Source organism: Diuraphis noxia, unplaced genomic scaffold, assembly GCF_037042655.1.
Source record: "Diuraphis noxia isolate RWA-SAM2 unplaced genomic scaffold, SU_Dnox_SAM2 contig0004, whole genome shotgun sequence".
In the NCBI taxonomy this organism is placed as follows: domain Eukaryota; kingdom Metazoa; phylum Arthropoda; class Insecta; order Hemiptera; family Aphididae; genus Diuraphis; species Diuraphis noxia.
The window spans coordinates 42,885,467-42,900,542 of NW_028301714.1; the positions used below are offsets into that span (position 1 = coordinate 42,885,467).

The 15,076-nt window shown below is 27.0% G+C and overlaps 1 protein-coding gene across 4 annotated transcripts in view; it reads left to right on the top strand.

Moving 5' to 3' along the window:
- The window catches only part of LOC107165213 (uncharacterized), a 160,080-nt gene that overhangs the window by 114,984 nt on the left and 30,020 nt on the right, over positions 1-15,076 (top strand). For all 4 annotated transcript variants that reach the window (XM_089227569.1, XM_015513353.2, XM_089227570.1 and 1 more), the window contains one exon: positions 11,028-11,241. In XM_089227569.1, coding sequence (XP_089083695.1) covers positions 11,028-11,241 — 214 coding nt within the window. The remainder of the gene's footprint in view (positions 1-11,027; positions 11,242-15,076) is intronic.

Below are 15,076 nucleotides of genomic sequence, written 5' to 3' on the forward strand. Positions count from 1 at the left end.
TATTTTTAGCAATATTAAAAAAATTACACTTTTGCTTTTTCAAACAGTTTTTGAACTTTAAATCAAAAATTAACTATTCACTTTGAGTTTAAAGTAAATTCATGAAAAAAGAAATAATTAAGGTGACACCCAAACATTAAAGGTAAAAAAATATTTAGTAAAATATTTAAGGTATTATATTATTTATTAGCTTATATAGTTATATCTTATAAACCTATTGTTATTTTGTTTGTGTGTGTCTCTTATCATCTTTTAAAGCAGCGTGAAAATCCTTAAATTTTCCACTTTGAAGGTGAAATCTGATAGAAAATTGAATTTTTATTGGTATTTTGGAAGGTTTAAAAGTAAAAAATACATTTTTGCACAAAATAATTGAAAAAAACTTTGATAAAAATGGGAATATTATACGCAATACCAGTTAACCAAAATTTATATCTTAAAAATATTTGGATTAATATGAAGCTAGGTATTTATACTATACTGTACGAACTTTATTCTAATGTTTTGCTGCAGTAATCCACAATATAAACTAATATTTGAGTAATAATAATAATATTATAGAATAGAATATATTTGTTTTGTTTTTGGAAAATATTAGTTAAGATATTACAAATACTCATAGAAATATATTTTATGAAATACTTAGAAACAGATGCTGTTCTCGTTCTTCACCAAAAATCTTTTTTTTGTATGCCATGATTTATCATTTAACACATAATATAACACATTAATTATATTTACCTACACCCAAGTTTACTACAAAATTAAATATAGAAGAGCGACTTCTTGAGGTATTTTTCTTCTGACAACACATTTTTTTGGATTATTTCTCATGCGCAACAAATTAAAATAACATAAAATCGATTCATTAACGATATTGCGTTTAATTGCCTTATTCAAACGCCACTGTCATTTGAATAGTTATTGTTTACACTCGTAACAATTATGCAGATGACATTTTGAAAAATATAAATTTAAGTTAAATTATTTCATACCACACTATACACATTTAAAGTTCAATATTACTTTTTCCCAGTTTGAACGACTTTAACCATCAGCCTTTGAACATAAAATTAATCATATTTAAATAATAAATGTACTATAAGAATTACCAATGTTAGGTATAGTTACCAATTTTCGTCATTATTTTTTTTTTTTTTTTTTTGATGGATGTCATAAATGTCTGCATTTTTTGTCACTTCTTTTTTCCTCACGTTTAAATTAATTGATAAAAAATTGACCTTCTGTAGACTGTAGTATCTCCCGAACGAAAATCTCGTGAACAAAAATTAGTATTCACGTATACTTAATACACGTGAATTTAATATCCGTATGTTATTAACATATGTTAAAGTTATTCACGTATTCACGGATATATTTGTGCATATAACCTATATAATATTATATAATAAGTGATGACCAGCCCTTTATGAACTGCACATTTATAACCAATTAACTGATCGCTATTTTTATTATATATTAGATGGTAAGTACAGATATTTGTTTATATAAAGTAAAACAATTACTATATAAATGTCGTATTGATATTTTTTATCTTTTTTTTTTATTAATCTTATCCACGCGTTTAATTATAGGCAAGTACACGGTATACCCAATATTGTATTGTGCGGTTATTTATTGTGAACAATCACTTCAGTGGGATATGTCGTTAATTTTATCATCAATTTATAAATTAGTTTAGCAAGCAATAACTCTACTAACGAATATTTGTACAGCTGACTTTTTTCTATATTGCGTGTTCGTTAAATATTACACTTATATGTTTACAATAATGAGCAAAAAAATAAGTTGGATAATATGCTAAACAAAAGGAGATAAAGCATATTGCGAATTATGTGATGAAGATGAAAATAACGAATATTCTTGTGTTAGTGGAACAACTGGGTCTTTAATAAGACATTTAAAAATTATGTATCAAATTTATCCGCCAGAGACATCAACATCTAAGAGGTATGTACATTAGAAAATAATAAATATATATTTATGCCAATAATTTACTTTTTTTTTGTAATAACCGCAAAAAAAAATTTTTAAAAACAACATTATAGTTATTATAGATATTAGTATTGATTATAATCATGATATTAGCTAAATATTATTTTTTATATATAAAATCTGAAAATTTAATGTAAGTTTCCTCGTAAATAGGTCATGATAGAAACCAAAAGATGTAAGAAATGCATTCCCGCAATTATCTTTTTTTATATTTCAAGTATAAATTTGGACGGTCCATCAGCCTATGATGTTAATTTAATATTTACTACAGTTGGTTAAATTAATTAAATACATAAAAATCACGAAAATACGCAAATTATTTTGAGTTAGAAATTCATAAAACTTTTCTTTTTAAATCTAAGATTTTAAAATTTAATACAAATCACGTAATTTTTGGATCCAAAATATAAAAATTTGAATCATGAACCCATAATTGCACGAGAAAGCATTCGATCATCCTTTATCAATTTATTAAATAATACTGAAACTGATACGCATAATGTAAATACACGACGCGAACCAACACTTCAAAAAAGTGCACTTGAGTTCCTTTACGGTGATGATGTTACTGAAATCAACGATTTGACGACCTAATTTCAAAATTATTTAGCTGAACCTCAATTAAAGTGCGATTTGGATCCATTTGATTGGTGGAAATCTAGAAAAGATAAATATCCAGGAATTGGAATACTGACAAAAAAATATTTATCAATACCTGCCACATCAGTGAGTTCCTAACGATGTTTTTCCACAGCTGGGAACGTGGTAAATTCAAAAAAAAAACATCATTATCAATAAAAAATGTTAATTTATTGGTTTTCTTAAACCAAAATCGAAATTTAATGCCATAATATTATTATTTATAATATTGTTATACCTAGGTACTTCATTATTTATGAATTATTATTTTTTTATATTTATAAAAGTTTCGTCAAAATTATGAATACATTTTTTATGTATTATTATATTATTTTATATACTATAATAATTATTCTTCAATCTTGTGATAAATGATAAATCTAATAATTTTGTAACAATTAGGAAAATTTGAAATCAATTTACATATTTAATTAATCATTCTAAATTATTTTTATTTTAGTTTGTTTAAAAATCGTCGTTATAATTGTACCAAATGTTTTTTGTTAAATTTTCTATTGATTTTGTGTATCTTTATAAGTAAATTGTATGGTTAATAGTAAAGTTTAAATTAAAACACTAAAATACGTGAATACGTGTATACGTGAATATTCGTGTACACGTGAATAGTTACAACACGTGTACACGGATTTTTTAATTACATGGTTTTGTATATTCGGATTTTAATTTCACGTGAATACGTGAAAGCATGTACACGTAAAATAGGGAGCTTTAGCACCACTATCAAGATACCACCGCAATGTTCAATTTTTATTCAAAAATGTGTGCAAATATTTGAGTTTATATTTTAATAAAAAATATTATCAAACAAAAATGATAAAACAAATATATTTTTCGTTTCACTAGTTATATTTATAAGATTTATCTACTTTCAAAAGTTCTGTGATTCAACTAGCTTTCATGTATATTACAATATTCATCCCTCGATTATAAAGCTGCCCATGTAACATATTTCTTGAGTTAAGAGTGTTAATATTTACAAATTTTAGTTTTTAATATTTTTAAATAATTATTCACAACAATTTATTATTGGTTCAATTATAGAGCAAACAGGAAAATAATATAAAGAAACACTACACATTAAGTTGACCAGTGGTGGGTTTAAAGGAACCCTCCTTTAAAGGAATGAGCGCGGTAATGAGCGCACTAGGCTCCCCCTCCCCTTGGGATTAAGCTATCTAATTTTCTAAGGCGTATACTATTATATATCAACAATTAAATTACTTTAAAATATTGTCATTGAAGAATATGGTTAGTTAATATTTATGGACATTTAAAATTTTAAATGCTCTGAATGGCTCTGTCAAATAACACAATTAGATCGTTGCCATAATAATGTATATATATATTTTAAATAAACAGTTCATTTTTTTCATTACTTTTATGTATATATATTTTAAAAATATATATTATAAAAATATAACTATTCAAAATATGTTGTTATTGTGAAACAAATATATTTAAAAAATAATAATTTACACACGATTGAAAATATATTATGTGAATTAAAATTGTATATATATATTTAAAATACAGCTAAGTAAATTCTTGAACCTCATTAGCCCCTACCCTTGGTGAATGATTAAATCCACCATTGGAGTAAATGGTATATTGTACCAATAAAAAACTGAAAAAACACTATTGGATAATTTTTTATAGTTCACATGACTAAATAAATAGGCTTACAGATTTTGCTAAAAACATAAAATCGCTCACCTCCCAGACCAAATTCCTAATTACGCCACTGGTGCTTACAACTTGTACAATAAAATAATAAAATATATATTTTATACCTACTGTATTTATATGATATTATGTGGCTTTGTTTATTTTTTCTATTTTAGTTTAGATTAATAATTAAGTGAATTAATGGATGTTTATAACAATACAAATCTGTAAATTCCTGATATTCTATAAATTTTTTTATCTATGAACAATTAATATTTTATAACACTATTTACGTATTTCTGAAAATATAAAATATAATTAGCATACTACACACTGTAGACATGGTACATAGTATACATAGTATACATAATATATGCTAGGTATATGCAATAATATAAAATAATTAACTTATATTGTTCGTTACTTGTTTGTTTTAAGTTTTAGATGTAACTCATTTATTGATTTTGTTTCATAACAAAAACGATATAAACTATTCCTCGCTTAAAATGTTTTGAGTAAAGTTTCTGATTTATTTTGTTTTTTATTTTATCTCACGACAAACATCATATTCAGTATTTTGTTTCATTCCCAACTGAAACAATTCTATACAATATGTTCCTGTTTAAAACCCTTAAGTATAAAGTTTTGTGTTTCGTATCTTAATGGTTTGTTCTGAAAAAAATAAAACAGTATACATTAAAACAATGAAAATTTTCTATTCCTAGATATCCCAAAAATACATACTAAATGCCATTTCTGATATAACGTGAAGTACATGACAAAAAATCATATATGGTTTATTAATAATTTGTACATTTTGGTCAACCTTTTTTTTTTACAATTTGTTTGCTATAATATCGTGTCCTGTGTAACATAACATAGCTGTTTCGTCTGCATAATAATGGTGTTGGTGGGCTCATTGTGTAAATTTTTTGTTTGTTTATCTCATGTAAATGTGTTATATATAGGGTATGGTTATTTTGATACTTTAACATTAACATAAAAAATTAGTTATTGTAATGTCTTAGTGCATCATAAATATTTGGTTTTCGTTGTGGGTTCGTTTACCTAAAGGTTATTTACAATATTATGTTTAAGCTTTCAGTTTCTTAACATATATTTATTTTATTTCACAAAGAGGATAAAAATTATTTTTTTAATTATCAAATTAACTGCGTTAATTTAAAATTTGACTGAATCACCCCTTAACCTGAAATAATCGAAACATATTATATATTTAACTTGTATTTTCCTGTTTTTAAATTATAAATAAAATATAAAATATAAATACAACTGTAATTTCCTAATGACTAACCTTTTTTTCCCTTTTTGAAACCGGGAACGGGTGGGTGACTAACGTGTTAAACACGTTCATAAGTTATAACTAACTAATTTAACAATATAGTATATAGTAATTAATTATTCAGCCGTAGTGTAAAAATATTTTGAAATAGAATTTGTTATGAAACCTCAAAAAGAGTCAACTCATGTTATTTTTTGCAGTAAATCATTTTTCTCTACTATCTTTATGTCGATATGATGGTAATTATTGTAATACAAAAACATACGCTACAAGATGTAATGCTTTGGAGAGAAGCAATACTAACGCAGTTCCCATCATGTTAGTAGTTCAAAACCAAAAAAAAAATGTCGTGGACCACAGTGGAGATTTATTACATTTTCAAATTATGAACAATATAACGAAGGATCAGCGCAAGAACAGAATATAAAAACAAAATAATTACCCACATCGTAGCCAATGTATTATTTACGTTAATTTTTTGCTCAGATTAGCAATGGTGGGCAAGCAGGGCTGGGCCGATCAATAGTGGCGCTCCTGGCAAAATAAAAATTTGCGCCAACTCCCTAGATTTTCAAATTTAATTATATCAAATTTTGCGCCCCTGGCAGGCGCCCACCTTGCCAGGCCCTGGTGACAAGGATGAACTTACTAATCGTCACGTGTCGTTAATTTTAATTAATTAACAGCATTTTCCATAATATAGCGGAGACGACCAAACAACGCTCGACCAGACGTATAGTATACGTTGTATATATTACAGTGGTTTATCTGTTTAATTGTCTCTTATTCTATTAAGAACAAAAACTATCTAAGAATCATAATTACCACCCAATCACCTCTTCCTCGATCGATATTTGGAGCCTGGCACGGTGATGAAACAATAATAATATTCAATTGCCCATCGTAAAATGATTGGTATTTTGAATTTTCGTCTGTACGTGTGGCTCACGGGGTGTTGGAATCAAACAACATAGTACCTACCTATCCTCTATATAATAAAATATCGCCTCTCCTGTACGATTTCGGCTGCTTATATCCTGAACTTTATATTGGGTCGAACGGATTTACATACAATTGCGCGCGCAACCTCCGAAACAACGCGTAAACCATTCCATTATATTGTACCACACATCCCATCACTGCTGGCGACATTAGAATTGATATATCCGTACTGTAATCCTTTACGGATAGCGTAATTTTTCAACCGACGTCTATGCCTAGTAATCACATTCGGCAGATGACGGTCGTCTTGACTCATCGTTATTGTTTCTGTCGTCCCATTTATACCTCGTATACCCATTGCAGACAGGGAAAATATCCATGTCCAAGAATAAATTAATGGCCAAGTGCTTAGAGATAACTTAAAACGAAAATAAAATCATCTTGTATCGATTTTATGAGTTTAAAGTAATTTATTAAAAAAAGAAATTACTAGACGCGTTTCAAAGTGGTATCCGAAATATTGTACTTAATGTGAATAAAGTAATTGGAATTACTGAGTTGTAAAACTAAAACCTAATAAAACGGAAAAATGTATTGAATGAATCATTATCTCTCAGTTTATTCGATAAACTGAAAAACTGTTAATTACGTTGGTATTCACCTCATGATATCCTGTACAGTTTTGACAATTAAATATACCTAAATACTTCATAAATATCTCACTATATATTATATTTTATAAACAAAGAATAACATATTCTTCAATAATATAATAAAAAATATAATTTTGTTAAAATTAATTAATAAATAGTGGTATAACGTATAAAGTACCTACAATAAAGGATAGTTGATTTTTAATGAATATCTTGTAGATGGTTTAAAAAAGTTGTAATAATGTCAAATATAACTTATTAAATACAATGATTGGTGGTAATAATATCTAAGTCTTACTATATTAATAATAATAGTATATAAAAAGGATTATATTATTCTCAACTCATGGCGTATCCATAAATTATAAGAACAAAATATTTTAGACAACAATAAATCAAAAATATGAATTCGTGAAAATTTAAATAGAATATTTTCAAATCTTAGTTATTTATGATTAATAATATACATGAGTATTGTTCTAAGAATCAAAGAAGATTATTTTCAAAAGACTTATGAATATAAATTTGAAAAGAATATTACTTTGTTATTATTATTATTATTATTATTTACTATAGAAGAAAGCCTCGATTATTATAATTTATAATTATCCATAGAACAATTGGAATATTCATAACATATTCATTGAATATCCATAATTGTATTATTGTGGTGTATTATACAGTAAGTTGTACTTATCGTTAAAATCAACATTGGCTTTAAAAAATAAAAATAAAAATAATAGGAAAATGTCATTCAAGCAGGTAGTTTATAGAAAATGAAGGATTTTTTGTAAAGCCATTTGACTATGAACATTTTCTGAGTGGCTATTTTTCCGTTGACATTGTTGACAATATTTATAACGCAAATTATTTCAATTATGTCTTTGAGCTTTGAGTCATTCATCCGATTACCACAGTACCTATAAAGATCCGTGTCCATGCATCGTTTAATCCCTAAAATTGAAATATTTTTAGTTTTTTTTATTATCACCAATCGAAAATATTCCGTATTATAATATATCATTTCCTATAACTTATGACTTATAATCCATACATATTTTACGTATATTAAAATATATAATAAATAGGTACTTAATTAGGGTTGACATTCTATATTTTTAATTTATAATTAGGTATATAAAAAAGTAAATTACCTACTATTTATATTAAAATTGTTTATTAAAATAAAGAAACAGTACTTGATGCTCAAATAAATACAAAATTGAAGATGATTTCAATATTATACAATTTTATTATTATTAATCTTCAACCAAACATTGAAGTTGATTGATCAGAAATGCTGTACACAGTATGTATTGGGTCTTCGATTTTATTCATGTGTATTTTTTTTATTTAATTTTTTATATCTAGCTACAACACTGTGACTTGACGTCGTTCAACCACCATGATATACCTCATGTTTATGTATAACATTAACAGTTATAATATTTTAAATTTACGTAAAAAAGTGATTTACATGAAGAAACTCAAATATGTTCTTCTTTCGTTTAAAGCATCGCTGTATATTTTGATCGATTAAAACTCAATTATTATTAATTTTCACTTACAATGTAACTATGTGTCGAATTTAATCAATACATTTTTATATATAATTGAAAACATAATATGATATATACATAGTTTATTAATAAATAGCAATTTTTTATGGTATATTTTTCTACATTACGAGCCCTTCCTAAGCTTTTCCGGGTCAAGTTGACCGACCCAAAGCCTTGCCAAGTTGCATTCCTGGGAATTGCCACTTGCCAGTTTAAAAACCCTAAAATACTCAATACCGATACGTGGTATCGCCTTTTCCCGTTCGATAGTGTGAATGGGGGTAAAATAATTTTACTATACTATTATTTTTATAACGCGATAAGAAAAATGTTGACAGCTTGATTCTGAATTGAACATAATAATATTACGTGTACCCAGTAGTAAATACTTAACTTTGTCCTAATAAATGGATCTATATAAGTTATATTCTGCACTGAAGCATAATATCGAACACACTATATTTTAATACTCAAGTATTAAGTGTTTGCACTTATACAAAATATTATAAATTAAATAAATCATAAATTATTATACATAATGTTTTAATTTAGGTACCTTGATTCTTCAAATATACAAAATATAAACATTTAATTAAATATTTATAATGCTTATCAAACTTCACATATTATTTGAAAATTTAAGAGTGTAATATTTATTGTATTGTAAGTGTGCAATGAGTAAATTATGGTATAGCTATTGAAAACAAAAATATCAATAATCAAAGTGATAAAATATTCGGTGTAATTACTAAATATTTAAATTATAAAAATGTTTGTCTTTGCATAATATACGAGACGTATATCGAATAACGTAAATCTATAATATAATTTTGTAATATTAATTGTAGGTATATAAAATTTAATTTTTTATTCATACAAAATAAATATTTCGATGTGAAATAATGTTTGTTTTTAACAGTGCACAGTGTACCGCGGAAATTAAACCATTTTATCATTTATTTAAAACGTTCGGGTCAAACAAAATATATTTATAGTATCATCGACTCGTCCCTAATCGAATCCATCCCGTTAGCTCTCTCGGACGTCGATATTTATTCTAATCCGGCCTAAAATATCAAAAAATACCTGCATAATAATATAAAAACAATATAGTATTTGGTGACCAAACTTAGCTAGGGTTCAGTTTTTCAAAAAGAAAAAATTTAAAAAAAAAACGAATTTGTTTGAACAAAACAATTTTATATTATTTTTGGATTTTCCTTTATTTTTCTCATAACAAAACAAAAATAAATAATTTTTATACGAGGATCGCATGTGGGATGAATTTAATGAAATCAGGTAAATTTGAGTCAAGTTTAAATCAGTCAAGTCGTCTGAAATAAAATGGTTTTAGCTATTTTTTGATGAGTATTTTGTATACTTTAAAAGTTATTACTTATTAGTTTACTTAGTCTGTATTTTTTGATGTTTTTCTCCACGCTATATGTATTAAGAGTATGACATTTTCTTGTGATAAAAGTTCTTTTAAATGGCTTTTTTGTTTTTACTCTCAAAAAAGTGTAATACAACATTCCGTGTATAAAAATTAGTGTTCGTAAGTCTACACGATCATACTCAAATGTTTGAAATTACCGACTAGGTACTTACCGCCAAAGGTACTTTCAATTACGTAGTGTTGACGCTGGCGTAGCGCACCCTTTTTGTGTTTATTTATTATATTAATAATATGTTATCAGTATCCCATAATAATTATTATTTAATTCATCTAAATAACATATATTATTTAATATTTATTGATTATTAATTTTTCCTCTTTATAAATTGTGGCGATGGCGATGGCGATGGCGCGATGCCATTTAACTAACATTACTTTTATAATTTACATGTTTTATATACATCTTTTCACTTTGAAGAAACGCATATTCCAAATATTTTATGCTCTATTGATTATTTAACCAAATAATATTGGTATTTAAAATGTTTGTAAATTTTTCAAGTTCCCGAGCATAACTCGAAAACAACGAATTCGCCAGATATAAGACTGTTCATTGAATTTCTTTAATCAAAAAAACCATAAATACGAAATTCTGACGAAATCCTCGTAGCCGATTTTGAGAAAAAAATGTACGGTCGCTTGCACTTGTAATAACTGCTCGATCAATATATAGAATATTGAATTTGATATTGTATTAAATAATAATATACGTAATAAAAATATTATGTATATTCATATATAATTATTATTGTATTCATCATTTCTTTTTACAGCGTCCAGTATCCACACCAGTCGTTTGTTCAGTGGGTACCGAGACACCCTGATGTCGTCTTCCGGCCATCCTAGGGTTTCCGTGCTCCGTCTTTTAGGGCCCACCACGCAATCGGCAATTGCTGTCGGCACTTTCTGGCTGCTAGCGCTCGCACTGAACGTGGTCCTGTTCACGAGAGCCGGACGTACACTTTTGAGCTACGATAATACAATCAGGTTGGGCTGTAGACATATTTTATATTTATAGTAATATAGTGTGTTTATTATATTTTGATAATATTAATATAATTTTACCACGCAATGGTCACGCAGTGTCTCACAAAATATTTGACTGCACTCCGCAACCGTACTCTAAACCCGAGTCACTGGTTTTTTTTTTTTTTTGTTAATTTCGCGAACCGTTTACTGAGAGATATAAACTTACCTGCTTGATATACAGTGCGCATCATATACCAACTTAGCACGGTGATTTATAACGCCGGATAAGATTTCCGGAAGTGGTCGTTATAATATACTCGACTGCTGTCACCATAAATGTTTGTACTGCACCCAACTGGCACTGCGGGTAATGGGTAATATGTGTTTCAAAACTTATAAATTGCATGAACACAGGGGCCAAAGTTTGAAGTGTGTTATGACTCTCGTCATTATAATACACCATCTTGATTTATTTTCAGATACAATAAATTATTTCACTCAATATTTTGACTGTCATAATAATATTATATAATAAAATAGCTATCACCTTATACAACGATTACAAAAGTATACACCGACTATTGCAGTGGTTTACAAAGTTACACTCGTGTCATCATTAAATAATTCAATACGACACATTTCGATATCAAAATATCTCAAACACCAACGTTCTTAATAACCGTTGGCAGCTTTAAATATATACACTAATTGTGTTTGATTCAACATTTCAAATTGCGAGACTCTGGGACTTAAGTATGCAAATTTGTGCACCAACTCAAACTGAATCTAAATTCATAAGTAGTTATAAGTTGAACTCATATATTATAGTATGAGAGATTCTTTAAAATGAGATGCCAGAAAATAATTATACGAACTTAATAATGTGTTTTGACATAGTTATAGATTTCCACATGAAATTCTAAAACAAAGTTACAAATTATTTTATTTTACTCATCGGCCAAGTTCGTGATATTGTGAAACAATAAACTTACAGAAAAAACGTTGTATGACGTGATTTATGTGAAACTGGTGTTGAATTATAATATTTTAATATTTTAAAAACGAGTAAAAACACAAACTTAAATAAAAAAATACGGTAAAAGCGGTTTTTTTTTTTAATCGCAATGAAATGTTATCATAAATTATACGGAACTAAAGGAAGATGAATAATTAGTATTTATATCATGCAGTTTGGCTCGGATTAAAATAAAAATGGAAATCAATCAACATAGGTATCTACTTTATAAGGTAACATTTTATTGGAGTAGTCAACTATAGGTACCATTAAAATAACCAGCTTCTCCAGAATTACGAAATTATGTTTTAATAAGAAGATCGCTATGAACGTGTAGTATGATGCTATATTTAAGTCATATATCAATTATTTATTTATATTTTACAAACGTATTGTAAGTAAAATAAGCATAAAAGCATACCAAAATAACTAAAATTCGACGTATAATAATTTATATTTAAAAACATAAAATTTAAGCGTTTAATTTATACCGTAGTTCTTAATTTAGCATGACAAATAGAAAAAAAAAACCAAATTTGTATCAATAAATGTAATATTGCTAGGCCTTACCGATATCGGTACAGAAATACAGAATGCATTAAAGTTTCGTAATTCTGATTTCCGAAAATTGCAAATTGAATCTTAAGTGAGATTAGCGGTGTTTGAGCCGTTTAGATTGTACTAAAGTGGTGGAAGACAGCATGAGCGATGCATTGCAGGATATTATAATGAATATTATGCGTTCTACGAAATTTCATTCCATACGTTCGAGGTACGCCGATGAATTCGATGCCAAAACAAAAACGGCATGTGAGGTTAGGCTTCAAATAACTACATCTTGTCATCGCTGGGTCTTAGTTTTTCGTAAACAATTTCGTGTACAGCACGAAGACAAACACTGAATATGTACATGTCTTAGTACCGATGCTCTAAGACCGTAGAACGTGACCTGAACGCCAAATTGTAAACTAACGCTTACGCGGTGCCGCTGACGGTCTAAATCGGTATCGTGTTCTACGAAACAAATAATTAAAAGTAAAATAATATTCCAATATATCAACTTAACACACTTATAGAAATATTTATCTGAAAGAATATAATATTAATATAATATATAATGTATAATTTATGTAATTATAATTATTATCTTGGAATCAATCTAACAGTCGCAGACTGTGGCATGTCACATCACGTATAACATCAAACTATTTCTACAATGATTTAATATTTATGTATTAAAAAACTGTAATTAAGATTTTTATCACAAATAAGTGTTTTTATACCAACATTAATGCATAAAAATTATTGAGAACGATGAATTAACATGCTGTTCACTAACGGTCAAAAGAATGTAAATGTAAAATATAGAAAACAAACGATTCAAAAACCGTGCAGTGTTTCAACTAAATATAATAATATGCTTTGGTTCAATTAATTTAAAAGTCAAGGCCGTTCCATATCAAAATATTAATACTATAGCTGTACGATATAATATAATTAAACATATTAAATAACGTGTATACATATAATATGTATATTATATACAAACAAGTTAAGGTAACCTTTCAATTTTCATGCACAAAAAATATTATGTTATTTATATTTTTGTTCGATGGGTTTATATATTAACAACCTTCAATACTTGAACATATATTTTTTTAAATCACTTTTTTTTTAACCCGTTTACGTGATTTGATAAATCAACCAATTAACTAATTCAAATTCAACAATAAATTTCTATACATTTTTATTTTGTACGAGACAACTTATATACTTATTTTAAATAATTATAAGCAATCAAAAAGTATATTGTTCATAATAAAGTGTTAAAGAAACATAGTATTAAATATTGTCTAGAGTTGGGTAAGAAATAACGATCCAAATGTATCAAACTATTCTAGCCTTTAGTGTGTCAGTATAATATCTGTTGTTTTGTTTTTTGTAGTTCTGTTGCTAATGAATTGCCATTCTTTTGTTCAAAAGTTTTTCGTTCTTCGTAACACATCTGTACGACCAGTCATCCCAATAAAAAAAAATATTTGTTTGTTTGTAATTTTTTCCAATCGTTTTTCTGAATGAACAGACGGCTGTAAAAAATAATTTATTACGTTCGTATAATATCGATTCACTATTATGGATTATCCACTTAGTTAGTGATAAATGAATAGGTAGGTATACTGATTAGTGTTTACCGTTCAGCCGTCTGTCGAACACACGATGTATTATACATTTTTTTTCAAACCACCGTCAGTGTGTGGTTATATATATTCTTCGACCCTCAGTACTTGGAATATTTTACGTGAAACTTAGCTCACGGCCCCGCATCGATAATGTTAAAGCACCGTACACATAAACTACTACACCAAGCGACCGTAAATACTTCCTATTATATAACTTTACAGTAGGTCGCGACGCAGAATAATTTTGTTTCTGGACAAGTTTTTGACTTGTTTTCGTCCCCAAATGTGGCTTGAGATCATTAAAAGTAACTACAAAAAATAGTAAATTATAAATTATATATGAAAAAATAAATTGAAATACATAAAAAGATAATATATTTGTAATTTAATTTTGATAGTACAACTTATGGTTTTTGTATAATTTAATTTTATTGATGTGTTTTGGTATTACTGATCTCTTAATTGTTTTTCAAATTTAACGACAACAATTTTATCTTTAAATTAATTAACATTTATGTTGAGTACTCGAAGAATAATATTTTTATAAGTATTGCAATTTTTGTTTCAGTAAATGTAAATTCTATAATATAATGGCAACCAATGATAAAAAAAAAATTTGCAACTTTCTAATGTTTATTCCATATTAGTAATATTTTTT